Source organism: Pseudochaenichthys georgianus, chromosome 16 (assembly GCF_902827115.2).
Source record: "Pseudochaenichthys georgianus chromosome 16, fPseGeo1.2, whole genome shotgun sequence".
Taxonomy (NCBI): Eukaryota; Metazoa; Chordata; class Actinopteri; order Perciformes; family Channichthyidae; genus Pseudochaenichthys; species Pseudochaenichthys georgianus.
Genome location: NC_047518.2, coordinates 44,630,532 through 44,657,507, shown reverse-complemented (window position 1 = coordinate 44,657,507; position 26,976 = coordinate 44,630,532). Strand labels below are relative to the sequence as shown.

The window sequence follows — 26,976 nt, the reverse complement described above, 5'->3', positions numbered from 1 at the left end:
GGTGCTCCATGTTTCTCTTCTGACGTAAGCTATTGTTCTAGCTGCTTAGCATTTGTACCGACCTAGTTGGTTGTTTTTTGTTGCTTCTCTAGTAGTTTTCCGCCAACTTAGTTGGTTGTTTTTCGTTACTTCAAGTCAGTACATTTTTTGATCATTGCCTGTTTTATTTTTACCTTTTGGATTAAACGCTCGACTAAAGACCTTATTGCCTGGTTGTGCTCTTGAGTCCTATTTTTGCTCGTGCCCGTACTTGTGCTTGATAGTAGGTACATTTGAGAAACCGGCTCGAGATACACTTTTTGTTATATTCCATGGAATGCTCTTAACATCCTGATAACAATGAATATCTTAAGTGCTTTGACAAAAAATCCATACAAAAATGTCATCTGTGGAAGCCGTGGTGCTGTAAAAAGCACGACCAATCATTTTAGCCAGCCCGGCTAAAATAACTGGATGGCCTACCTGCCTGTCAGCCTTCCATCTGTGCACAAACTTATCTCGTGTCCTCATTGTTCATGTGCGCGTGTGTGTGTTGGAGGAGGGGCTCTATAAGGAAGTGGCAGATTTTCTCCGGTGGTGTATTTTCAAATTCTAGCGATCTCGAGCCGGTTTCTCAAACTTACCTACCCTACCTTTAAGCATAATTTACCTACATTTGATTTATTTTTGCTGACTTATAACTGAACTTATGAGGCATTATACCTCTCCTCGAGTGAGGGGCCCAGCTCTTCCTATATTTGTTTCTGTATTTGGCCTTCGTGAAATTGTTTTGGACACCCTTGAAAGGAATAACTGCTTCTGTCAGACCCTTAGGGACATAAGGAGGGCTCGTCCGGGATTTGAACCCGGGACCTCTCGCACCCAAAGCGAGAATCATACCCCTAGACCAGGGGTGCCCAACCAGTCGATCGCGGGGAGATTCCCAGTCGATCGCGAGATGTGTCTAAAAATAGAACAACAATATTCTGTTTTATCATTAATGTCCTATAACATTATCTTCCTGTGCTAGAATAATGCACTTGAACGCATCAAAGCTTTGTGATTGGCCGGCGTGACCCCATGTGTCGGGGCGTGGCTGGTGGGCAGTGGGCACTATTTCGCTGAGGTTGTCCGTGTCAACCGTCAACAGGAGTGACAGTCCGCACACACAAGACCGCAATTATGGCAGAAGCAAAAAAGCCCAAAATATATAATTTCACTCCGAGTGGGAGGATGATTATTTTTTTATCTATTCCAATTCAAAGTCCATCTGTCTCATCTGCAATGCGAGCGTGGCTTTATCGAAGAAGGGTAATTTAGGAGCGGCATTTCAAAACAGTGCATAAACGCTTCGAGACGGAATTCCCTCCTAAAATGTTGCCCTCTGCTCCCAAAAGGTGAGGGGCCTGAAAGGACAGCTAAATGCACAGCAGTCCATTTTCACCAGGCCCTACAACAAGAGCAAGGCTGCTACCATAGCATCTTATCATGTCAGTCACGTTCTTGCGATACACATGAAGTCTTTCAAAGACGGCGAAGTTGTGAAAGAAGCATTCCTGGAGGCTGCCAACGTGCTTTTGGGGGACAGTAAAAATAACAGTAGCATTTCAACAGGTTTTTGATATAATAAAAACTCAAGTTAGATACCATTATTAATCAGCTGTAAGTTTTAGTTTGATTGAACTTATTCATTATAATTATTGTACAAAATGGTATAAAAATGTAAACTTAAATTGATTATAGTCTATTATCAATTCAGGTTAAGAAACTAGTGTTGCTTGCATCATATTTTAAACGCATTTCTTTTTATAATCAACTAAAATGCAACAAAAAAAGGGTTTGATTCTATTAATTTTGTCTCTTTTATTGCACTTTGGCAGCAGATTCCTGTGTAGCTTCAGATCTGAGTTGTCTTATTAGTAAGCCTAATTTATACTTTTGTAGCAACACTATTTTTATATAATGATAAAGAAAGGGTTTAGAGTATTTTCTTTTTTCCCGTGTCATATGTGGCAGCACTGTTCAATGTTTCTTGAAAACATTACCCAGTGTAGTATGTGAGGTGTGAATAAACTCCAACTCTGTATCAACAACACTGTTGTGTAACTTCAGTTAAATACTTGTAAGTGTGTAGATTAGAAAGAGGTGAGATAAAGGATCTGCAGTATTTTATGAAGTATGAATCGTACAAAGGTCAGTTTTGTACAAGTCGAAGTATGTATTTACCTGGAAGTAGGCTGTCAGTAATGGCTACGCCTCTCTATTTGGACTGGTAGATCTCGGCAGACTGGCAACTTTAAAAGTAGCTCTCGGTTCAAAAAAGGTTGTGCACCCCTGCCCTAGACCAACGGGCCATGAAAATCTTAACCATTAGTTATTTAGTCTACTTGAAATGCCACGTCGCATTACTGCTCCCCCTTTAAACTTCACATGAGCAATTCTGTATTAATAATATTCCAACGCCCGAAGAGAGAACCAAGATGTAAGATATGATTAAATGGATATTAGTAAGTATGAGTTACCCATATATATATATATATTTATGTAGCATTGTTGAGATTTTCATTGCCATATCTACACTGTAGCTATAAGACAATAACGCCTCTTGAACCCTCGAGTATCTAAACCAGGGGTGTCTAAACTATGGCTCGGGGGCCATTTTTGAATCGGCCCTCAGCAAATTCAAAAAGTATAATGCAGTATGGCCCACAGATGAAACTTGTGCTAGTCTTGTATTGTACTTCTTAACCCTTATGTTGTGTTCGGGTTCTCCCGTGACCCGTTTCAAGTTAAAATTATATAATAACTAAGCTCTAGTTTTTTTAATCTGAACAAGGCTTCATGATATCCTCCACAACAGCTATATAAACACTACAATACTGATTTTGACAATTCTAGCCAAGTCTGAAGGTCTCTAAAAAATGTGGTGTTCGGTTCGGGAAGACCCAGCAGAATTGTTTTGGGTGACTCGAGGTCAAATTTGGCCCAATCAAGATTCATCTTTGACTTTAGATAAAGCCCAGCCCCACCCCCTTCATACACTGTACACAGCAAATTCTGTAGTGTGAAATAGTGTTAATGTTTCAGTGTCAATTATTTCGAGTTGATAAGTGTTGATTTGGGTGTTCTTTTAGACTTGCAGTGCTGACAAAGCTCGAAGGCCGGTGTTATTTAAGGGAGTTGATTGCATGCACTCTAGTTGGAGTTAATTACACTTCCGGTTTTACTGTGCCTTTTTTCTTTATCTCATGGCGGAGAACAACCTGTGTCTGGAAGGGGAGCCTACATTATTTCAAAAAGGTGTTACGACCCTGGGTCGTTATGTTGTTTGTGTGCAGGTATTTTCTTCCTCCTCCTGTGTCTGTGGCTGCGTATGAGTGAACAGGTGGTGCCCGGTAGCTGATTGGAGGCCCTCGACAGGCTGATTGGTCCACCTGGGGAGATGGGAGGATATTTAACTGCAGCCATGCAGTTCCTCGGCCGCTCTCACTGACTCCACTTCTCCTACTCCCAACGCAGCGCTTTTTGATATTTTGTTCTATGGTGCTGTGAGCGCACCTTGGTATCGTTTTGTCCTTCTCCTCTGGCTGCGGGCCAGTGTCACTTTACCTGTCTTTGCAAGACAAATTTACGTTCTCAGGAGTGCAAACCCTTTTGTTTTCTTTTCCCTTTTGGATTGATCGTTTTCTCCTGTTTAAGTTAGTGTAGGTAAGAAGCCTGTATATTTATGTTCTCGGTTAGGTAAGATTTTGAGTTGTAAGGTTTGATTCTTTTTTTATGGTTTTGCTACGGTTTTGCTATGGTTTTGGTTTGTGTATATTTTTTTTACATACATTTACCAAACGCTTTCTCTGACTCGGTGTCTGTGTTCTTGGGAGTGGGGAGAGTGCAAATTGTGCTGCGCCTAGGTAAAATAATGCCCCTAGACCTGGGCGTAACAAAGGTAAGGACCACGTATATTCAATCATTTATGCTGATAATATTTGTATTAAAAGTATGTGTAAACATCACGTAGGGTGTGACTCAAAAGTGTCAAGGATGGTGTGGAGGCTGGTATGACTCTCACTGGTATTACATTGCGCAAAGTCATGTGTATTTTCCATGCAGCCATGACCATAAGCGGGAAATCAGGTAGAGATGAGTTGCAGCTGTGTTTGCCAAAACGTTCCAAAAACGCCATTGAGTTCAGTCAGCGCGAGTGACTAAGGTAAAGAGAGGTAGCTACTGATGTTGGAACGGTTATTATCATTTTCAATAATATTTGTTTTATGTTGTCTTCTCTGGTTCTTACCACTCATGGTCTAGCTGCTAGTTAGCTCTATGCTAATGCTAGCTTTATGCTAACGTTATGCTAAAGTAGTATATAATGGAAATACTCGAGTAAATTAAAAAGTACCACAATAACTCAAATCCAAAGTGACGGACAGCCAGAGACGCTTCACTTTCACATTAAAGAACAAAGACTTCACTTTTGTCTTCCTGTTATCCCAAAGTTTGCTTTACACCTTTGATCCTTGGGGGTCATTTTGATTAACAAACGAACTAGCGGCAGAGGAATAATTATATATTAAAAGACAACAGCATCATAAGAGGGCAACCATGTGACAGTGTGTCACTTTGCTGTATGACCAGCTATCCAGGCCAGACTCTAAAGACTTTCCATGAGGTAAATGCTGCTGCTGGAGTACTGACTGGAAGTATAGCTGATATCATGTCTAATATCCTCTTAAAATACTCTGTCCAACAATATCAATCAATCAATCAATCAATCAATCAATCAATCAATCAATATTTATATAGCCCAATATCACAAATGTTACATTTGTCTCAGTGGTCTTCACAGTGTGTACAGAATATCAGTATGACAATACGACACCCTCTGTCCTTAGACCCTCACATCGTACAAGGAAAAACTTCCAAAGAAAACCCAGTTTAAAGGGAAAAATGGGAGAAACCTCAGGGAGAGCAACAGAGGAGGGATCCCTCTCCCAGGACGGACAGACGTGCAATAGATGCCGTGTGTACATTGAAAAGATAATACATTTGCAACATAGGTAGTCCAAATGTTTGGAAATGCATGTGTGTATATAATAGGAAGATGAATCCACGAGGATATCCATCCAGGACCTATGATCCAGGACCACAGCCACGACTCAAGATCCAGCGCTCGCGATCCAGGACACAGGACCGCAGGATCATCCATGACTCCGGATCCCAGCGTATATAGACACCAAAAAGAAAGACATTTGGGGAAGCTGGGTTAATCGGAACATGAGTGTACACGGGTATAGACAGAGAGAAGGAAGAAGTAAGATGTCCCCCGACAAACTAAGCCTATATCAGCAAAACTAGGGGCTGAATCTAATCAGCCCTAACTATAAGCTTTATCAAAAAGGAAGGTCTTAAAGGGGAAAGGAAACACCAATTACAGTTATAATATTCCGGTAGTTTATTCATTTTACAATGGATATTGATCGTAATATTTATTGTATATGATATTACTCGCCAAAAGAAAATTAATTATCCGCCGGCCGGGTGGGGAATTCCGGGACCAGGCCGCCGCCATTAGGGGAGTCCCAAATGGTGACGTCACTGGCTGTGTTTTCGCTCCACCGAAAGTCAACACAACGTAGCAGATATGGCAGCGATGGAGGAATTTTGCAATGAGATCGACGTTTTGAACGATGAATTTGACTATTCGTCGGGAGATGACATTGATGTGGAAGCATCTACAGTTACCAGGCATCCCATGGCCTATGCTTATGAACCGATTCGGTCGAATAGAGTGGCATACGATCCGGAATAAAAAATTAAAAAAACACAATGCTAACAGTGAGCCTCTGAATTAGCCCCGAGCGAAAATGCTAACCTATTACTGCACCGATAGCTCCCTTATTACTTATCCTAGCCGCACATCCAACACATCGTTTATGATCGCAAGGAGACACAGAATCTAACGGTGCCCACCTCAACACTGGAAGATACAAACTCGCGAGGTTATCCACAAAAACGTACATCAAAACAAGTGGCGCTAGGTACTAACATACGCCAGGCTAACGGCTTACCTTCCTCATTGTCTGGTCTAAACTGGTCTTCAATGGCATTACAACGATAAAAACGATGATGTAGTTAATCCATAGGTTAATATCCAATGGGGCTGTGTCCCCTTTGAAATGTTCTGATAATCTATAAGCAATACAACTGCAATTCCGTTATCTGCTGTCCGCTCTGTGCTCCGTGCGCTCTGGGTCCTGCAATACCATCCATCAATAGCAATACTAGCCCTTTTAGGGCTGTTTTCGACAGATGAGCGTGTGTATGCCAGTTTAATTAGTTGAGCTATAGAACACCCCCAATTCTCTATTGTGCGTCATAATAATAGCTATCATTTAGTTTGGACGCGATTGCGTTAATTAATAAGGTCACACTGTGTCAGTAAATACATGTGTGAGCTAGTAATCTGGTAGTGCTGCAATATTTACCTCTCTCTCGGCAGCTGAAGCAACTCGTTTGGTGGCTCGAACTTCACGTTTGTTGACACTGTCATTGTCTTGCGCGGCCGACGTGCTGGGACGGTCGGTGTTCCCGACTGCATACGTTGAGAAATCGAATATTGTGGGAACAGATCCTGGCTTCAAATCCAATGTTTTGTATTGAACCAGGCATCCAGACTGGACTTTGAGCAGCTTCTCATCCTTTAGTGGCAGCCTATGGAAATGTACTTCTTCCTTCTTTGTATAAAATCCATTTGTGCAGCCTGGGGCAATACAATAAACTCCTGACGACGACCGTTTTCTTGTAATGTAAACTACTGGTGCATTGCACGCCATGTTGTTTGTTATTGAGCTTTGGCCCAGGAAGCCAGCCAGTGACGTCACTGGAAAAGTCCCGGAGCAATGGAAGCGCCCATGGTCATTAGGCACGTATTTCAAAAAGTAAATTCGCGTATCTCGATCGTTTACATTGGAAATAGACTAGATAAATACATTTCCTAATGGTAATATTGTCTCATGGAAAGCAGTTTGAAAAGTGTTTCCATTTCCCTTTAAGCGCACTCTTAAAAACGGATAGGGTGTCTGCCGCCCGAACACAAACTGGAAGCTGATTCCACAAATGTGGAGCTTGATAAGAAAAGGCTCTGGCTCCCATTGTACTTTTAGAGATTCTAGGAACAACCAACAACCCTGCATTCTTGGAACGCAATGCCCTAGTAGGACAGTAGGGTATAATGAGTTCTTTAAGGTAAGATGGCGCCTGCCCATTAAGGGCTTTGTAGGCGAGAAGAAGAATTTTAAATTCTATCCTGTGTTCTATAGGGAGCCAGTGTAAGGCAGCCAGAACCGGAGTAATGTGGTCCCTTTTCCTAACTCTGGTTAGTACACGAGCCGCAGCATTTTGAATCAGCTGAAGCGACTTGATTGACTTCTTGGTACTCCCTGATAATAAAGAGTTACAATAATCCAGCCTAGAAGTAACAAATGCATGGACTAGTTTCTCTGCATCGTTTTGAGGCAAGATATGCCTGATCTTTGCAATGTTACGTAGATGGAAGTAGGCGGTCCTTGAAATTGATTTTATGTGGGCGTTAAAGGATAAATCCTGATCAAATATAACACCAAGATTCCTTACAGTCTCACTGGAGGCCAAATTAATGCCATCCATAGTTACTATGTCTTTAGATAATTTGTTTCGTAGATTCTTCGGGCCAAGTACAATAACTTCAGTTTTGGTCGTGTTTAACATCAAAAAGTTTAAGGTCATCCACGTTTTTAAGTCCTTAAGGCAGTCTTGAATTTTATTTAGATAATTAATTTCATCAGGCTTGATTGATAAATATAGTTGAGTATCATCCGCATAACAATGAAAGTTTACAGAATGATTCCTTATAATATTGCCTAACGGAAGCATATATAATGTGAACAAAATAGGTCCGAGCACTGAGCCCTGTGGCACTCCATAGCTAACTTTGGTTTGCGTGGAAGATTCATCGTTAACACGTACAAACTGAGAGCGTTCAGATAGATAGGACCTAAACCAGCCTAAAGCAGTTCCCTGTATGCCAACTAAGTGCTCTAGTCTTTGCAATAGGATATCATGGTCGATAATATCAGTCTCAGGAAGAAATGTTTTTTTAACGCTTATTAAAAGTAAAACATGCATTCTTATACTCAGGAGGGGACATTGACAGACGATTACTGGAAAAGTACACAGTACATATTTCATAGTACTTGTGGGGGTAGTTTCACTAGTACTGAGTCCGACAGGATCAATCTCATGAAGAACTAATGGCAACACAAAATAATTCCCTCATCAAACTTAGCAGAAGTGGCTTGATTGTGTTCTCAGCAGGGGACTTTGACAGAGGATTGCTCAATGAATACACAGTAAAAGTACTTCAATGTATTGTTAGTAGTAGGCTAACTAATACAAAGTCAAACAGTATCAAGATCTAATGGTAAAATTGTATTTTTATCACTCATCAAAGACGGCAGAAAACATGCATTATGTACTATGGAGGGGACTCACAAAGTACACAGTGAAAGTACTTCATTTCATTTATGGTAGTAGTCAAACTAGTACCGAGTCCAACAGTGTCAGTTGTATTAAGAACTTGTGGTAAATATGTGTATCACTCATTGAATATAGCTGGGAAAAAAATGAAGAGCAGCTAATTTGAAAAAACAAACTCGAGAGACGGCTGAGTTGACCGCAGTGCAGAATCGTTGTATAGTTTAAATCTTCTAACAATGTTGTCCATTTTAGACATAGGCCTATTATATTTACAGTCCTTAATAACATTCATTTTCTGTGCTCAATATGTGTCTTGGCCGTTTTCGTTGTGATCGCTAAATTCACCTCGTTTCCCCTTGTTTATAATATAACTGTTCCAAGCCAAGGAGGGCTTTTGTTTTGAATGGAGACATGTCATGCTTTTCCGGTTATTACCCGTTCCCTTGTGTGTTATGAAGGTTGTTATGCTTGTAAACGGTCTGCAGAGTCAAAAACTCTCAAAGTCCACCACGTAGGGAGTAAAACTCTAACACAAAACCTCCCAAAAACGCCTCGTTGGAGATTTCTCATGTTCTTTCTGGACATTGTGACGTCTGACCACCCAGTAGCCACGCCCAGAGTGCAGGCAACACACACACACACACACACACACACACACACACACACACACACACACACACACACACACACACACACACACACACACACACACACACACACACACACACACACACACACACACACACACACACACACACACACACAGCTGATTTCTCCTCCCTGGCTGCAGGCTGATAACAGATAGTTGGGATCACATCGAAATTCTCTCTGCAGACGCATTCTCACATCGTTTATCAACCTTTTTCTTACTCAATATCAAGCCACACTTATTGTTTTTACTTCGGCTGGGAGTTTGTGTGTGCTCAGGATGAGTTTGGCTGTGTATCGCTAAACAAGGAAACAACACCTCCACGGAGCTCAGCGCGATTCACAACGTCCCGACCTATCAGAGCACACTGTGCTCACAGGGAGGGTGGGGGCTGGAGCTATTAGAGCTACCACAATGAGCCGTTAAAGGCAGAGAGTGAAATTCAGTGAATACACGTAGTTTACAGAGATGCTGTATGAGAAACCAATGTGAGTTTGGAAAATTGCACAATATAAATATATTCTTTACCTCAACAATGGAATTATGATCAGTGGAAATGGCCATGACATGTCTCCTTTAAATCACTTCCACGAGTTTCGCCCCGCCCCTCGCTCCTATGATCATTAGACCATTTAGAAAGGTAAACAAACAAAAACAAAAAGGCCTCTGACGCTCTTCCGCTTACTGGTGTAATAAAGAAAAACAAATGGACCGTAGGTACACGGATTAGGGCGACACCATCTGGTCACAACTTTAAATATTTTTGCCATGTTTATATACAAATGAAGAACTCTCACAGGTTCAGAACCGTTTTCCTTAAGTGAGTCTCTTTTCTTTTCTGACATTAAAAGAACATTGACATTTCACTTTATATTAAATACATAACTATAAGAGTGCATTACATCTAATACACTTCACTATGAATCCAGAACAATACAACTGCAGGAGTATGGATAAAGCGAGATGTGTGCATGCATTTGGAGCAGATTTGGGCAGAATCCAGCAGTGGACCGTGCTGTTCATCCTATGTAATCTATATTTAAGATAAAGCTGTGAAACAATCTCTATAATTGGCAGCAAAAATGTAAGTTTTTTTTAATTGACATAAAAGGATACATGTTGAGATAGGAAGTTCTAATATCTTAAGAGAAGAGCTTGAATATTAAAAAACAAACTCTTTAATGCGTTCTAATATTGCAATGCAAACCCATGATGTAATGGCAGTAATTAAGAATAATTGAGTCATTGAATGCTCATTTCAGTAGATTTAATCAAACAAAACATAAACATATTGGACATGGCCCCAAGACTGTAACCTCTTCACATTCTGTTGAAATGGTCAATTACTAGCCATATCTTACACATTGCTGTTTTGAATCATTAATATGTGGATGACAGTTGAACTGGATGATGTAACATGTATACCATCTGCTGGAAAGAAGAGGTATCGCACTGTTGGCGTTGTTTAGACAACAAAAACGGAATGAAGTTCTCATTTCATAAACAATATTTGAGTACAGACACCGTCCTGCAGAGAGCACACTACCCAACAGCATGTTTTTGGTCTAGCATCACTTTACAACACATTTGCATTAAGACACTAAGACTAGCTGGTCCCTTGTAAAGGTGAGTCCACCTTAAATGAGCAGTCGGTGAACAGCAGGTGAAAGGCAGGACACGGGAACTTGGTCCTGAGGAGATGTAACGATTATTAAACAAGAAATAGTCGAGTCAAGTGGTCAAAGAAAATGAAGATTTGTGATTATTAGCGAATCGGTTGCAGGTGGGTGAAATCAGGCTTAGGGAGTTACGTATTACATATAACGGCATTAGGTCATCAGGATACAAAATAGACGAATGTATTCCCTCACAGTAACAGAAGCAGCTGACGACCAACACACTTATGTCTTTTGAAACGATTATGCCATTTAAATCTTTTCTCACATACATTGCAGCTCTATTTTCCCTCTCCTGTGTGGACTCTCATGTGTTTCTTTAAATTTACATTCTGTGAAAAAGCTTTCTTACAGACTGAGCAGCTGTGTGCTTTCTCTCCTGTGTGGACTCGCATGTGTGTCTTTAAATTTCCACTATGTGAAAAAGCTTTCTTACAGACTGAGCAGCTGTGTGCTTTCTCTCCTGTGTGGACTCTCATGTGTTTCTTTAAATCTGCACTCTGTGAAAAATCTTTCTTACAGACTGAGCAGATGTGTGTTTTCTCTCCTGTGTGGACTCTCATGTGTTTCTTTAAATGCCCACTCTGTGAAAAAGCTTTCTTACAGACTGAGCAGCTGTGTAGTTTCTCTCCTGTGTGGAATCTCATGTGTGTCTTTAAACTATCACTCCGTGAAAAAGCTTTCTTACAGACTGAGCAGCTGTGTGCTTTCTCTCCTGTGTGGACTCTCATGTGTTTCTTTAAATCTCCATAATGTGAAAAAGCTTTCTTACAGACTGAGCAGCTGTGTGGTTTCTCTCCTGTGTGGACTCTCATGTGTTTCTTTAAATCTCCATAATGTGAAAAAGCTTTCTTACAGACTGAGCAGCTGTGTGGTTTCTCTCCTGTGTGGACTCTCATGTGTTTCTTTAAATCTCCATAATGTGAAAAAGCTTTCTTACAGACTGAGCAGCTGTGTGGTTTCTCTCCTGTGTGGACTCTCGTGTGTGCCTTTAAATGCCCACTCTGTGAAAAAGCTTTCTTACAGACTGTGCAGCTGAATGGTTTATTTTCAGCACTAGGTTGTGGATCACTGACAGATTCATGTCTATTTTTCAGTGAGTTTGAGCCTGATGCAGGTTCTCTGGCCTCCTTCCAATCAGCACTGTCTTCAGTGCCAGGTTCAGAAGAGTCTCCAGTGTCGTCCTTAGTCTTTGGTTGTAAACTGCTCTCTGGATCTGAGCTCCTGGCTGGTTCTGGTCCTCGACAGTCATCTCCATCAGCTTCTGTTTCCATGTGTTCAGTTTGTCTTTGATGAGGCTGAGAGGACTGAGGTTTCTCTTTATCATCTTCACTCTTCACAGGGTCAGGAGTTAAAGTGGACTTGGTGATCTCAGCCTCCTCCAGCTCCTGAAGCTGCTCTCCCTCCTGACTGATCCTTAGTTCCTCCTGTTCCTGCTTAATGTGTGGGGGGGGCTCTGGGTCCTCCGGGTCCAGACTGGTGCTCCACTCCTGCTGGTCAGGGAGAAACTCTTCTTTAACCACCACCAGCAGCAGGACATCTGCAGGAAACAGGAAACACACTTGTCAGAACAAACTGTTAAGTGTTAGCATTTAAAAATCTAATCACCATTACAATGGGAGACATTTTGCAGCCCTAATTAATGCCTTTGTTTTTATATTTTCACATTATCTTTCTTAGTCCCACCTATCGTGTATTTGTGTTGGTTCAATTCACCTTATGTAGCCCAGCCCCTTTCCACTTCCAGTTAAAACATTTTTTTTCTTCTGGAGTAGCACTAGCTGCAATGTAAACAATGAATTGTATTTGGGATCGTTCACAGATACACTACGCCTACAGTAGAGAATTACAATACTCTGTTACAAATACAAATCCTGCATTCAAACCTTATTTAAGTAAAAGTATGCAAGTATTAAAATAACATTTGACGGCACCTTCTTATGTAAAAGTAATGATGGTGCAGTAAAATGTTCCCTGTCGGTGTTTAATGTATGATGTTTCTTGATTATTTCGTATGTTGCATTTTACTGCTGTACATGTTCAAAGTTGCGCTTGTATAAATGATTATAGACGAGGGAACCTGCTAAATATTAAAATGTGTGTGTTTTATATACAGCACCAGTCAAAGTTGTCCAAACTTCACAACTCCACACCTTCTCATTCAATGTTTGTTTATTTTAATATGTTTATACTTTGTAGATGAATACTGAAGACATCAAAACTATGAAAGAACACATGGAATTATCTAGTTAACAAAAAAGTGTTAAAAAGTCAAGAATATGATTTTTATTTTAGATTCTTCAAAGTAGCTCCCTTTTGCCTTGATGACAGCTTTGCACCCTCTTGGCTTCTCTCAGTCAGCTTCATGAGGTGGAAACCTGGAATGGTTTTCAATTAACAAGTGTGCCTTGTCAATGTGTCAATGTGTCAATGTGTGGAATGACTTGCCTTCTTAATGTGCTTGAGACCATCAGTTGTGTTGTGCAGAGGTAGAATTAGTGCACAGTGGAAAGCCCTATTTGACTGCTGTTTTAAGCCATATTATAGCAAGAACGACTCAACCCAGTAAAGAGAAACGACCGTCCATCATCACTTTAAGAAATGAAGGTCAGTCGATCCTGAAAATGTCAAGAACTTTGAATGTATCCTCAAGTGCAGTCGCAAAAACCATCGAATGCTATGATGAGACTGGCTTACATGAGGACCCCCCCCCGGGAAAGGAAGAGCAAGAGTTACCTCTGCTGCAGAGGATAAATACATCAGTTACCAGCCTCAGAAACTGCAAATTAAAAGCACCTCAGATTAGAGCCCACATAGATGATCAAAGAGCTTAAGGAGCAGACAATCTTAAAGGTCCCATGACATGGCCATTTCTACTGATCATAATTCCATTGTTGAGGTCTACTGGAATAGATTTACATTGTTCAATGTTCCAAAACCACATTGGTTTCTCATACAGCATCTCTGTATAGTATGTGTATTCACTCTCTGTCCTTGTTACGGTTGCTGTTTCTGTCTGCTCATTAATCTGCCTGCGAGTGTTGTCAGCTGTGCGTGTCATATGTAAATAAGCTGCGCAGTAGCCCTGACGTCATTGGCTGCCCATCCTCTGGTCCACCTCTGAAGATGGTGATTGGATTGACGTCATCCAATCGCAGAGCACAGCCGGCGCACACCTGCTGGAGGCTCTGTGATGTGGGACAGACGCCTCTAAGCCTCTTGGTGCATTTACTTGTTTGGTTGACATTTAGTGCTTTTGTGTCATGTGTTAAAGTTGTACTGTTTAGCAGCATGTTAAACCCAGTGCTTCTGTGTGTGATAAGAGATTACTGTGTACATGTGTAAATAGGTTCTAGGGTAGCTTAACGGTTAGCACCTGTCGATCAGCAGCAGCTGTGGTTTTTGCACAGCTTTTTCAGTTACATGTAACACGTTTAACGTGAGGTTTTTGTTTTCCCTTTTATTTAATTATGACTCTGTATGATCTGTCAAACTCCCTTTTGGAGTCCTCCTTTGTTTTTTCATTAGTTAAGTCGGCGCCCTTTGGCCATTTTGCTTGTTTCACCCTTTTACAATAAAGCCATTTATAATTATTACCAATTCCAATCTGGTCGGGACGTAACAGTCCTACACGCCTTGTTGGAGCTCCTGCTGCTCCAGCTGACTCAGATAAGGAAATATATGATACATTATGATGTGATATGCTGCGGACTGTACTGTTACTTTGATCCGGTTACTTATGTTGTGGCAGATATTTAATTAAGCTTTCTTAACGCTAATGTTATATTAGTCAGATTGCTCTGAAGATGGGAGGTGATATTCTATTAATGTTCACACAGTCTGTTGATTTGCCGTCTTTCCTGCAATGGCAGTTTTTCTGCATTTCCTTTCTCCTGTAATATGACTTGATCGCTTTAAACTCCGCACACTGAGCTCTGATTGGTCAGCAGGCAGTGCTTTCACTGAGTTGAGCTCTTAGCCTGCAACCTAACCTGCTCCGGGGCAGGTTAGCCGCACAGCATAAGTTACCATGGAGAAGATCTATCCTGCTAAAAAGAGAACCAGCGGCGTAAGACATGAGCCGCTTTCACACCGCAGGACTTGCGGTACTTTAGTGCCGGCACTAAAGTACCACAAAAGTACCACGGCACTAAATCCGCCAGGGGGCTAGTGCCAATCGCATTCATACCGCAGTACTTTCCCTGAGGCACGATTACGCTGACGTCACTTCGTCTTCTTCTTCTCTGGGTTTACTGGCAGGCCGCAAAACCACTTCACGGCGAGTACAACAAAAAAACGAGAGAAGAAGAACTACACGGGGGGAGGGGGTATAAAGCCCATCCGCTGTATGAGGCGTTTGTTTACTTTCCGACCTCAGACATGATGGAGTTCATAAGGGTAATTTACAAATAAAATACCCCATTATAACAATGGACTTTATCTTTATGTATTTATTATACATTACCCCCTCAGGCTGATTTTGGAAAAGGACATCAACCCTTGTTTGGTGTTTTTCCCTTATTTATCTAAAACAAATGACATGATAAATTACTTGTGTTTATGTGTGTAAGACTTGTGTTTCTGATAAATTCAAACACCTGTCTGCTCTCACATTCTTCTATTCTGCAAATTTGGGGTGGGACACAATAAATAAAGCTTCGCCAGTTTGTTTGTTTTATTGCACAGTCAAGACATAACAATAACGTCATCATGCTGTTCCAGGTGTGTCGTATGCATGTAAATTGAAGTTAAATAACAGTGTGAAATGTATAATATATATAATAACAATAGAAAATCGTTACCACTCTTATTATTGTGGTCTTTAATTTTGTTATAGTCCTGCCTGAGTTTCTTTATTTTTACCCGGCATCCGTGTGCACGATTCCCAGCTCAAGTAGCGAACATCGCTCAAAACATTTGGAGTTGGGAACTGCTTTCTGTAGAAGCTGCTGCATCTCGTCCTTGGAGTAAATTGCCAGACGCGCCGACACTTCCTCATCATTCCACCGCTCCGGTGTTGCAGTACGTGTGGTCATAAGTGCTTTAAAGTCAGTGTTGGGACTAACGCGTTACAAGTAACGCGTTACTGTAACGCCGTTATTTTTGGCAGTAACTAGTACTCTAACGCATTACTTTTTAAATTCAGTAACTCAGTTACCGTTACTACATGGTGCGTTACTGCGTTAGTTTTTTTATATAGTCAACAGCCAGGTGAACAGAGATGAGAACTGTACTTAAGTACAGTACTTGAGTAAATGTACTTAGATACTTCCTGTGTCACATGCGGAGACGGGCTGTGGGCGTGTTTGTGTTGTTTACTAACAAGACGGTCATGGCGGCGGCGGAGCTCAAGTCTAGTTTCTCCACCTGGAGATATTCTCACTATTTCACTTTTGTCGAGCACAAAGAAAAGAACGTTTTAGTTAAATGTAAGTTGTGTACTGGCGGGTCAAAGAGCCTATCTACTGCCCAAACCAGTCATTCAAATCTCTTAAAACATCTGCAAAAACAACATGCTGGGAGGAAGCTAGTAGCTAACACCACAGAGACTCAGCCGACGCCACTCCACCTCCACCTGCACCGAAGCAACAGCGGCTGGATTTTAACCAAGGGACTGCTAGCCAGGGAAAAGTCGATAAAGCCATTGCACGGTATGTTGTAGAACACATGCAGGCTATTGCTACAGTGGAGTCACCCGCTTTCAGGGAGCTAGTTAGCATGATAGCATGTCCGGGCGGCACACCGGCATATGGGACGGAAAACTTTGTCAAACTACCTGGAGAAAGAATATACAAACATGTAAAGCCAGCTAATATCGATGCTATCCAGATTGCATATAATGCATGTCAAGTTGATCAATAGATTGTATTATTCTCCAATGCAGTAACAGTACTGAAATTAAGGCTATAAGGGCATTACTATAATGGGAGCCTTTTTTTAAGTAACTAAAACGTTACTTTTCATAGTAACGCATTACTTTTTGGTGTAAGTAATCAGTAAAGTAACTGAGTTACTTTTGAAATGAAGTAACTAGTAATGGTAACTAGTTACTGGTTTTCAGTAACTAGCACAACACTGTTTAAAGTACAAAAAAAGTACTCGCTCAGGTGTGGATGTGGTTTTGTAGCGAGGAAAAAAATGGCTGCCTAACAAAACAAATTCAGAGTCTAACGGGGCATGGTTTGCAATTCGCCCAGCCAATAGAAATAGAATAGAAATTGGCACTCTTTTGTCACCAGGTTCGTACCACCTCTCTAGCAGGGACTAAAAAGTACCAAAAGAGTTCCCGGCACTGAGTAGTCCCGGCGGTGTGAACGCGACATTATTGGTACTAACGGAACTAAAGAACTAAAGTACCAGGGAAAGTCCTGCGGTGTGAACGCGGCTATGGAAACACCGAGTTTTCCCTGAAGTTAGCTCGCTAAGCGAAAATCCTGCTTTGTAGTACAGGCCTCTGGTGGTCACAGCTTTATTTTGTTTCCCATAGGGTATTTATTTGATTTCTGGTTAGGGGAGGGAAACTCTGGGTCCTACGGCCCGTGGTGTGGCTGGCTCGGGTTACCTCCTTCTGTTAGTTTCTTTTGGCCAGTCCTCCAGACCTCTTTTCGTTTGCCGGATTGCTTGTGTGAGTAAACGGCTGTACTTCAATAAATGATCGTAATCAAGTGGTTTTTGCGTGTATTATTTTATGTTACGGGTCTCCCCACGAGCCACTACCACGGAGTAGAGGGCGGGTCGTAACAATAGACATGAGTTTTACTCTCTACTGGGTGTACTTTGAGGGTTTGTGACTCTGCAGACCGTTTGCAGAAAAAGCTACATAACACACAAGGGGACGGGTAATAACAGGAAAAGCATGACATGGGACCTTTAACATGCACTCTTCAGAGGAGACAGCGTGAATTAGGCCTTCATGGTCCAATTGCTGCAAAGATCCACTACTGAGGATGAACAACAAGAAGAGGAGAATTGTTTGGGCCAAGAAACACAAGGATTGGACATTAGACCAGTGGATATCTGTACTTTGGTCTGATCTGTCCAAATTAGAGATGTTTGGTTCCAACCTCCGAGTCTTTGTGAGACGCACAGAAGGTGAGCGGATGGTTTCTGAATGAGTGATTCCCACTGTGAAGCATGCGTTTGCTGGTGTCACTGTTGGTGATTTATTCAGAATTCAAGGCACCCTTAACCAGCATGGCTACCACAGCCTTCTGCAGTAGCCAGCAAAATATAAATCATATTCTGGATTTTTTAACACTTTTTTGTTTACTAGATAATTCCATATGTGTTATTTTATAGTTTTGATGTCTTCAGTATACATCTACAAAGTAGAACCAATTTAAATGAATACAACACTTTGAATAAGACGTGTCCAAACTTTTGACTGTGTCTAATACTAGTGTATATCTCTCTCAAAATATATATATATATATTTTTTTGTATATAGTAGGGCTGTGCAATTAATCGTATTTTAATCGCGATTACGGCTTGCGACGATTATGAAAACAGCATAATTGACAAAATACGATTATTTTGCTGGGTGCGCTTTCGCCCCTCCCTAAAAGCCCACTCGGCCACGTGGGAGTGACATGTGTTGTGAGTGTTCAGCGCGAGCGAAGATGTCAGAACAAGAGCCGCAACTTGTTAAAAAGAAGGGTAAAACTATTTCCACTATTTGGAAGTAATTTGGCTTTCAGGAGTCCGACGTGGAGCAAAACAAAGTACAGTGCAGGATTTGTTACCAGGTTGTGTTGGCACCACACACTAACACAACCAATCTCTTTAATCATCTGAAATACAACCACAAAGTGCAATACGACCGGGAATTAAAACAAAAAGCAGATGTCCGCTCGACTTCATCCACCAAATCATCACAGTCAGTGATTCAGGACGCATTGTACAGAGCAACGGCCTACGCGACGAGCTCGCAGAGACACAGCGATATTACAGGTGCCATTACATTTCACATCGCTAAAGATATGTGCCCAGTTAGCACTGTTAGCAACCAGAGCTTTAAGCAACTTGTCAACATGTTGGACAAGCGTTACGCGATGCCATCTCGGTATTATTTCAGCAGGTCTGCGCTGCCTGCGCTATATGACAAATGCCGTGGGGAAGTTGAGAGAGATGTGGCTTCAGCTGACTACTTTGCTACCACAACAGACCTATGGTGTAGCCGAGGGGTGCCCAACTAGTCGATCGCGAGATGTGTCTAAAATAGAACAACAATATTTTGTTTTATCGTTAATTTCCTGTAACATAATCTTCCTGTGCCAGAATAATGCACTTGAACGCATCAAAGCTTTGTGATTGGCCGGCGTCACCCCATGTTTCGGGGCGTGGCTGAGGGTCTTCAGTACAGGTGGCAATATTGTCACCTGCCTGCGCTCATCTCTGAAACCAGACCATGTAAACAGGCTGGTGTTTCTTGCAAAAAATCTTTAAGAGATGACATGAGCAGCCCTACCAGCATTTGCCATGGTGGCCTAAACATTTTTATTTGGTCTTAAATTGTAGTTCAACATTTATCTCCTGTTACTTCTGGACCATGACGATTGGCCAGCCTTCAACGTTTAACTGAGTGGAATATGTTGAATATGTTTTACCAACATGTTGGCTATATGTTAAGGAGTGTTCAGTAGGTTGTGACAGTACACTGCAACATATTTGATTTAATTTATTTTGGTCTAATTTATTTTTATTTATCATATTAATAATATATGTTTAGTATGGTTTTGGAAGTGCGCTCCAACATATTTGTTGATCTTGTTTATTGGTAAAATATTATTTGTTTTAAAGTTCAATAAATGGTCAATGAATAATCGTCAAAATAATCGTGATATCAATTATTGACCCAAATAATCGTGATTATGATTTGCCATAATCGCACAGCCCTAATATATAGAATATATTATAAATACATGTTGGCAATAATTGATTGATGAGATTTTACATTAATGTTTTAATTACCTAATGACCTTTGTACTAGTTCCCCTATTCTTTAACAAGTAACATTTTAGATGTGTTTCATTTATTATTGAACATATGTATTCATTGATTTCTTTATGAAGATTTCTGAATGAAAAGTATTTATTTGTATTTGCTTTTTCAAATTTAAAAAGAAAAGGTGAATAAAGAAGCACATTAAAACTAAATTATCAAATTATGTTACATTTAACCAACTAGTGCCTACATGTATGGGTAATATTTAAATCAGTAAATTAAATGGCATATTATCCAATGTATGTATTTTTATAAATATATTTATTTTTGGTAGGTTTGCTCTTCAGTAATACATTTTAATTATCATAATAAAGTACATGTGTCTAATAATACTTACATACTTTTACTTAAATAACATTAATGCAGTACTTTAACTTGTAAATCAAATCAAAGCATATTTATAAAGCATATTTAAAAGCGATTTTTGGTCGGGCCAAAGTGCTGTACATGTAATAAATACTACAATCACATAAAAACACATTACGACAATCACAATAAAAGACAATAAATAAAAAAAAACAGATATATAAAAAAACACAGGGAAAAGTCAGGAGTTGTGCTCCGCTGACTAAAAGGCCAGGGAGAAGAAGTGTGTTTTAAGAGTAGATTTAAAAACCCCTAGGGTCTGGGCCGACCTCACATGGAGGGGCAGAGTGTTCCAGAGCCTAGGGCCAGCTGCTGCAAAGGCTCAGTGCCATCGGGTTTTGAGCCTGGTCTTGGGCACTATCAGCAGCTCTGGCTGGGGTGTAGCGCTGGAGGAGTTCAGCTATATAGGCCGGAGCCAGCCCATTTAGGGCTTTGAAAACAATAATGGAGTATTTTCACAGTGTGGTGTTTGTACTTTTACTTCAGGATCTACTATGTTAAGTGTAAGTATTAATATGTCTGCATGTAACTGCACTATAACTGTTCCACAGTAAGATGGCGTTATAGGCGTAAGGAGGCGCAGCTATTGTAGCTGACGTCAGGTATCAGGTATAAGGGATTGTTCCCTCCCCTTCTCTCTCTCTCTCTAGCTCTCATGGAGAGCAGGTCAAGTGGTGCAATGCATATATGAAAATAAACCACGCCAGTTAAGGCTAAAGAAGACTTCGTCGTCATGACCAGTTTATTGCTATACATGTGACTCTGTCAACAGGTTATGGGCCCAGATCACGGAAGAGCGAAATAACGATAGCTAGTTAGCTGAAAAGTTTAGGCTAGTTTAGCGGCGGGAAAACCGCGGGACATTAAAGCTAAGCTAACGGGCAGCTAAGCTAAGCTACAATCAAATGATGGCGACCAGAGGCAGAAGCAAGTGGCCCACGTTTGACGGAAGGGCAGAAGAATACGAGCTTTGGGAATAGCCGATGTTGTGCTGTATGCACGGAGTGGGGCTGAAAAAGACAATTTTGACGGGCCTCACGGGAGAAATAACGGAGGCCGCGCGAGCCTTGGATACTAAGCTGAACGCCGACGCATACTGCGAACTAGCACCACTCCTAGACAACACAAGCTTGGGGCTGATATTCCGGGACACAAAGGACAAAGGCTGAGAGAGTCTAAAAGTGTTAAGAGAACACTAAATCGGCAGAGGTAGGCCACGGATTGTATCCCTGTATATAACATTGACCGCGCTGAAGAAAGCTAACACAGAGACTGTGACTGAATACTTCATCAGGGCGGAGCAGATGGACTAATGATGGCGATGGTTATGATGGGACTACCAGAGATGCAGTGTGCGAAAAAGTACACGTCCCACCGTCCGGGACGTGTTATTTACAATATCGGACAAGTAGATATTTCAATTGACTTGTCCGGCGGACAAGTGACGTTTTTCGCCCCGATTTATTGACAAATTATTGATACATTCAGTTTACAAAAGGCAGAACTTATTCGCAAATTGTCCGTGTCCGCCATTGTTCGTTTAGAAATGTTAGTTACGGTTCTGCTTGTCGATTCATAAGGAAATGCATCTCGCCGCTTAACGGCGGGGCGGAGCGGAGCGGGAAGTGTAGCACAGTGGCAGGGTTGGGAAGCAAAACTCGGTTTCCGAGTAGGAACAAATAACAATTGTCCGGTCCCCAGATTAATAAGAGTTGTGAGGACAGGAGGCGAGGCCGAGCCCCGCGGACTGCAGCTCTCTCTATGCTCCGTATCAGCTGATCGCTGCACGGTGCAGCGTCTCTCTCTCTTTCTACACACAGCGGATCCGCTGCCCGTTTAACAGCCTCATCTTTGTCAAACTTTCTTATGTTCTTTCTCTAACACGTAATGAAGGTTATTACGCATTTTAGCTCCTGTGTTGTTAATATTGACCACCATTTCCTTTATGAAGTGAAGCAGCCTCCCTGTCTGTGTCCTCGCGCTGTCCTTACATCCCCGGACCCCCAGACTCGGAGGAGCACAGGGATGTCAGTATTGTTTATGAAGCAGGGTATAGAAAGTACATTATTGAAAAGCTATTTATACTATTTATTTACTTTTACAAACAGTGAGCAGCTGCAGCATGTGTATTGCAGGACATGTGTAAGCGTGCAAGCGTCTTTGAGTTGTAGAAAAGCGCTAGGCCTATAGGCTATAAATATAATAATAATAACTTTATTTGTATAGCACCTTTCATACAGGGGATTGCAGTTCAAAGTGCTTTACATCAGTAAAAAATAAGACATAAAATCAGTGTAAAACAAGCAGCAAGAGCAAAGCATAAAGTGGGATAAAATAATTAAAAATAAAAACATGGGGAATAAAACAGAGAAATAGTGCAATGTCAATCACAGAGAATAGTGCAGTATAATAGTGTAAAATGCTTTGGTAAAGAGAGGTTTTAAGCTGCCTTTTAAAAATGCCTAACGTATTGGCTTCCCTAATATTGTTGGCCAACGTGTTCCACAATTTTGGGGCGTAGTTTATAAAGGCTGCATCACCGATCTTCTTAGGACTCTTTCTGGTGACCTCTAACAGACCTGCATCTGATGATCGCAGTGTTCTGGCAGGTGTGTAGTTCATTAGAGTCAGCAATGTAGCTGGGTCCTTGTCCATTCAGAGCTTTGTATGTGAGGAGAAGCACCTTAAAATCAATTCCAAAAGTTACAGGAAGCCAGTGTAGAGTAGCTAAGACAGGACTAACGTGTTCCCTCCTTTTGGTATTCGTCAGTAGGCTAGCTGCAGAGTTTTGAATGAGCTGGAGTCTTCCAATAGCTTTCTTGGTGAGACCAGTGAATAGTGCATTGCAGTAGTCGAGTCGGCTAGATATTAAAGCATGAATTAGCTTCTCTGCATCATTTTGATTTATGAATGGTCTTACCTTCGCTATGTTTCTGAGATGAAAGAAAGCTATTTTGGTCACTTTGTTTAAATGGGCGTTTAAGTTCAAATCTGAGTCCAGGATGACACCGAGACTTGTCACCTCTGGTTTAATCCAAGTGGTTAAACTTCCTAGATTATTTGTGAGCATCTCTCTTTTTGAGATAATAATAATGTATTATTATTATTATTAGGCCTATGTGTTGGAGATGTGTGGTTGGACTGTGTCTCAGACATCAGAGGAGACTGGGCCAATTGTACATTCTTAAACTGCACCCACTTAGAACTAACTAAACAATGCAGAGATTATTTTTATATAAATTGTATTCAATAACCGTAAGAAATTAAATAGTATGAAGTGATTTGTAAATAGGAATACAGATTTGACTTAATGTTTTCATAAATATATTTTTCTCCCAGTTTGCCATGGGTCTTATTTTTACCCTCTCAAAGAACCGGAATCGAGAACCGAAAATAACCGGAATCGAAAAGCAGAACCGGAATCGTTCAAATCCAAACGATACCCAACCCTATGTGTGATGCAGTAAAATATTACCGCTCACTTACGTTGAGCGGTGTTGTAAAAACCGTGGGAAAATGTAAAATACGATGACGAAGAAGAAGATTCCAGTGGCCCCAATTATTTTCCATTCTGGACAACTGAAAAATGTATTCGGACAAGTACATTGCCAAACTCACTTGTCCATGGACAAGTACTCTCTAAAAACTTTTTCTCACACTGAGATGTATAAACCGTTCACACTGTTGGTGACGCACGGTTCAGCGGACATGTCGCTGGGGGAGTTCAAGGCCAAGTTGCGGAACTTCGAGGCCTCAGAAGACTCAGACCGGTCGCCGAGGAGGCGGGAGAAAGGGTAATGAAGGCCCGGGCAGCGCCAAAGAAATAGACCGGACCGGATGGCGTGTTGGCTATAGTGGAAACTTCTGTGTAGCAATGTTTGAGGAGTCACCGACTCAGGAAGGAGACAAGGTAGAGCAGGAGTTTTGATGTCAGAGCACTGATGATTTATTAAGAGGTACGGCCGGAGAATTCACATCACAAGTCACAGCAGTCACGGTCTGACTGCACGGGTGGTTGCCACGTCAATTCTGGAGCGCCTCTCTCTTGTCAGCCCATTTAACTGGTTTCAGAGAGAGTCGTCAACATGTTTAGATAAGATAGCTTTAGACAGTTTGGGCACACTGAGTTACCTGCGTCCGCCACTTATGGCCTCGAATATGTCATACCCTGGAGTCCACAAACAACAAAGAAGGAAGTGTCCCAGTGCATCCACAACAAAGACCATCTGTGACCTAGTATTGACCGGTCACAGAATGGGAACAATAACATTATTGGCTGAAGCAGCCTGTGTCCTTAAAGGACAACAATAACATTATTGGCTGAAGCAGCCTGTGTCCTTAAAGGACATAAATAGACGTCAAGGTTGGTCCTGTATGTCACATCTAGGAGTCTGAGATAATTATTTCCCTTACATTGGCGATGTGGAGAAAAGGGTCACGGTAAAGATAAGTGCACAAAAACTGTTTGGTGTAATTTCTGTAAAACTTTGGGACACGCAGACGGAGTGTGTAGAAAGAAGCACGAAAAGAGCGCTCGGTACGCGCGCGTGCAAGATGGCGGCTGTGGACAAGATGGCGGCAGCAGTGGACGTGAGGCGAGTCGAGACGACACCCCGAGAGCAGCGGGAAGAGAGGACTTCACCTTCGGGGCGCAGACAGCATACGCCAGCGCAGCAGCAGCAGGCCCAAAGGAAGGGACTGATCGTGGACACAGGTGCGTCGTCCCACATTATCAACGAAAGGAACCGATTCAAGAACTTTGACAGCACCTTCGAGCCGGAGAGACACAGCATGAAGCTGGCAGACGGGAAGCGCACTTTCGGGTTGGCGCACGGGAGAGGAGACGCACAGGTATGCCTCATAGACAGTGAGGGGTGCCGGTGTACAGTGACGTTGAAGAAGGCCCTCTACATACCCTCGTTCCTCCAAGAACTATTTTCTGTAAAATCTGCTACTGCAAATGGTGCCAAGGTGTTCTTCAATGAAGGTAACGATGTTCTTGTGGAGCCTGGCGGTACGAGATTTAACATTGAGGTGTACAAGAGAATGTATTATCTACAAACAGAATGTAATGAAAATGATGTGTGTAATGTCAGTCATGATATTCAGACATGGTATGTACAGATGTAGCACTCCAGATCAGACTCAAATGGGTGTGTCCCAGTCAAAAGCCCAGCGGATGCCAGTGGCTGGGGGTGTTGCCAAATTGCTAGAGGGCGTTGCCCAATTTCCCCATTTGTTCAATTACAGGATTTAACCATGAGATGGTGCTTCATTCACAAAATACACAATGGGTGTTGTAGAAACATCAATATTTTAGATCAAATAAAGTATATAGTTTGCTTTATGCAGTATATTTCTTGTAATTTTGTACAGTAGATTGAAGTAAATCAACTTATACATTAAGATAAGATAAGATGGACCTTTATTAATCCCGTGGGGAAATTCAGTAGTTCAAACAGCAACAGGGTGAGAGTGAAAAACAGGACAGCACAGATTCACACAGATTAATAAAATCAAAAGTAAGATGAGCGATACAAATAATAATAATGAGAAACTATGAAATAATAAATGAACAAAACTAAAATGTAATTATCATATATTATAATGTATTGTATTATTAAGTAATATCATACATTAACCCCATTATAGCAGATGCCACATTGAATGGATGAACACATGTATGCATCAATAATTACAACAGAGTATTTCTAAATACAAGTTGTAAAAATACTTATATGTATTTAATATTAACCCTTTGGAGTCGACCGTCACGCCGGCGTGATCAGATCACATGACCTGTTCAAGCCGGTGCCGCATAAAAACAACAGTCCGGACAACATTGCCGTGTGTTTCTGTCGAAAGTACTGGCTTGAAACTATATCCCAGTCTTTGTTTCATGCAAAAAGACCCAGTAAACACGGAGATACGATGATATAAAGTTAATGCATTTCAAAAGTATGAAATATGGAAGCACATATTTGAATATCTTCGCCATATTTGATCATTTTACGAAACGGAAAATACTGGAAACTGTAGATCCTGCTCAACAGGATGTATATGTGTATTTCTGTCGAAAGTACTGGCTTGAAACTATATGCCGGTCTTTGTTTCATGCAAAAATACCCAATAAACACGGACATACGATGATATAAAGTTAATACAGATATATTTCAGAAGTATGAATAATGGAAGCACATATTTTAATATCTTCGCCGTATTTTATAATTTTACGAAACGGAAAATACTGGAAACTGTAGATTCTGCTCAACAGGATGTATTTACCAGGGAGGGGGTGAGGTAATCAGGTAAACGGAGTGATACGAAACAAGACGAAAAGAGACGAAGAGGGACGGCGGGAACCGAAGAGAGACGGCGGGAAATGGAGAGACGAAGATATACGAAGACAGGCGGCGGGAGACGAAGAGAGGCTGCGGCCGTGGGAGACAGCGATTGAAGTAAAGTGACAGACAAACATTGAGAATTTAGATATAGTTAGATAGATTTAGAGTTTTGAAGACTCAACTATGATGGAGAACTCTGAACGTGAGTCAAGCTTTAAGCTTGTTTTTTGACATGGAGGAGGAGGAACCTGTGATGTTGACCTCTGTGTCGTAGTTGACAGAAACCGCTTTGAAGCGTGGCACAGATAAAGACAGAAAAAACAGATTTTTGTACATAATGTGTATATATATATATATATATTTGTATTATATTTATAATAACACTTTTGCCTTATCAGAATGAAATCCCATGCTACCTCAATCAAACTTTCACATTATCATAGTGACA

The 26,976-nt window shown here is 41.3% G+C and overlaps 1 protein-coding gene across 2 annotated transcripts in view; it reads right to left on the bottom strand.

Moving 5' to 3' along the window:
- Positions 1–10,391: 10,391 nt before the first annotated feature.
- LOC117460950 (zinc finger protein 583-like) overlaps positions 10,392–26,976 on the bottom strand; it is a 33,229-nt gene continuing 16,644 nt past the window's right edge. For both annotated transcript variants that reach the window (XM_071205992.1, XM_034102600.2), the window contains exon 2: positions 10,392–12,355. In XM_071205992.1, the coding sequence (XP_071062093.1) occupies positions 11,097–12,355 (1,259 nt within the window). In that variant the 3' untranslated portion in view covers positions 10,392–11,096. The remainder of the gene's footprint in view (positions 12,356–26,976) is intronic.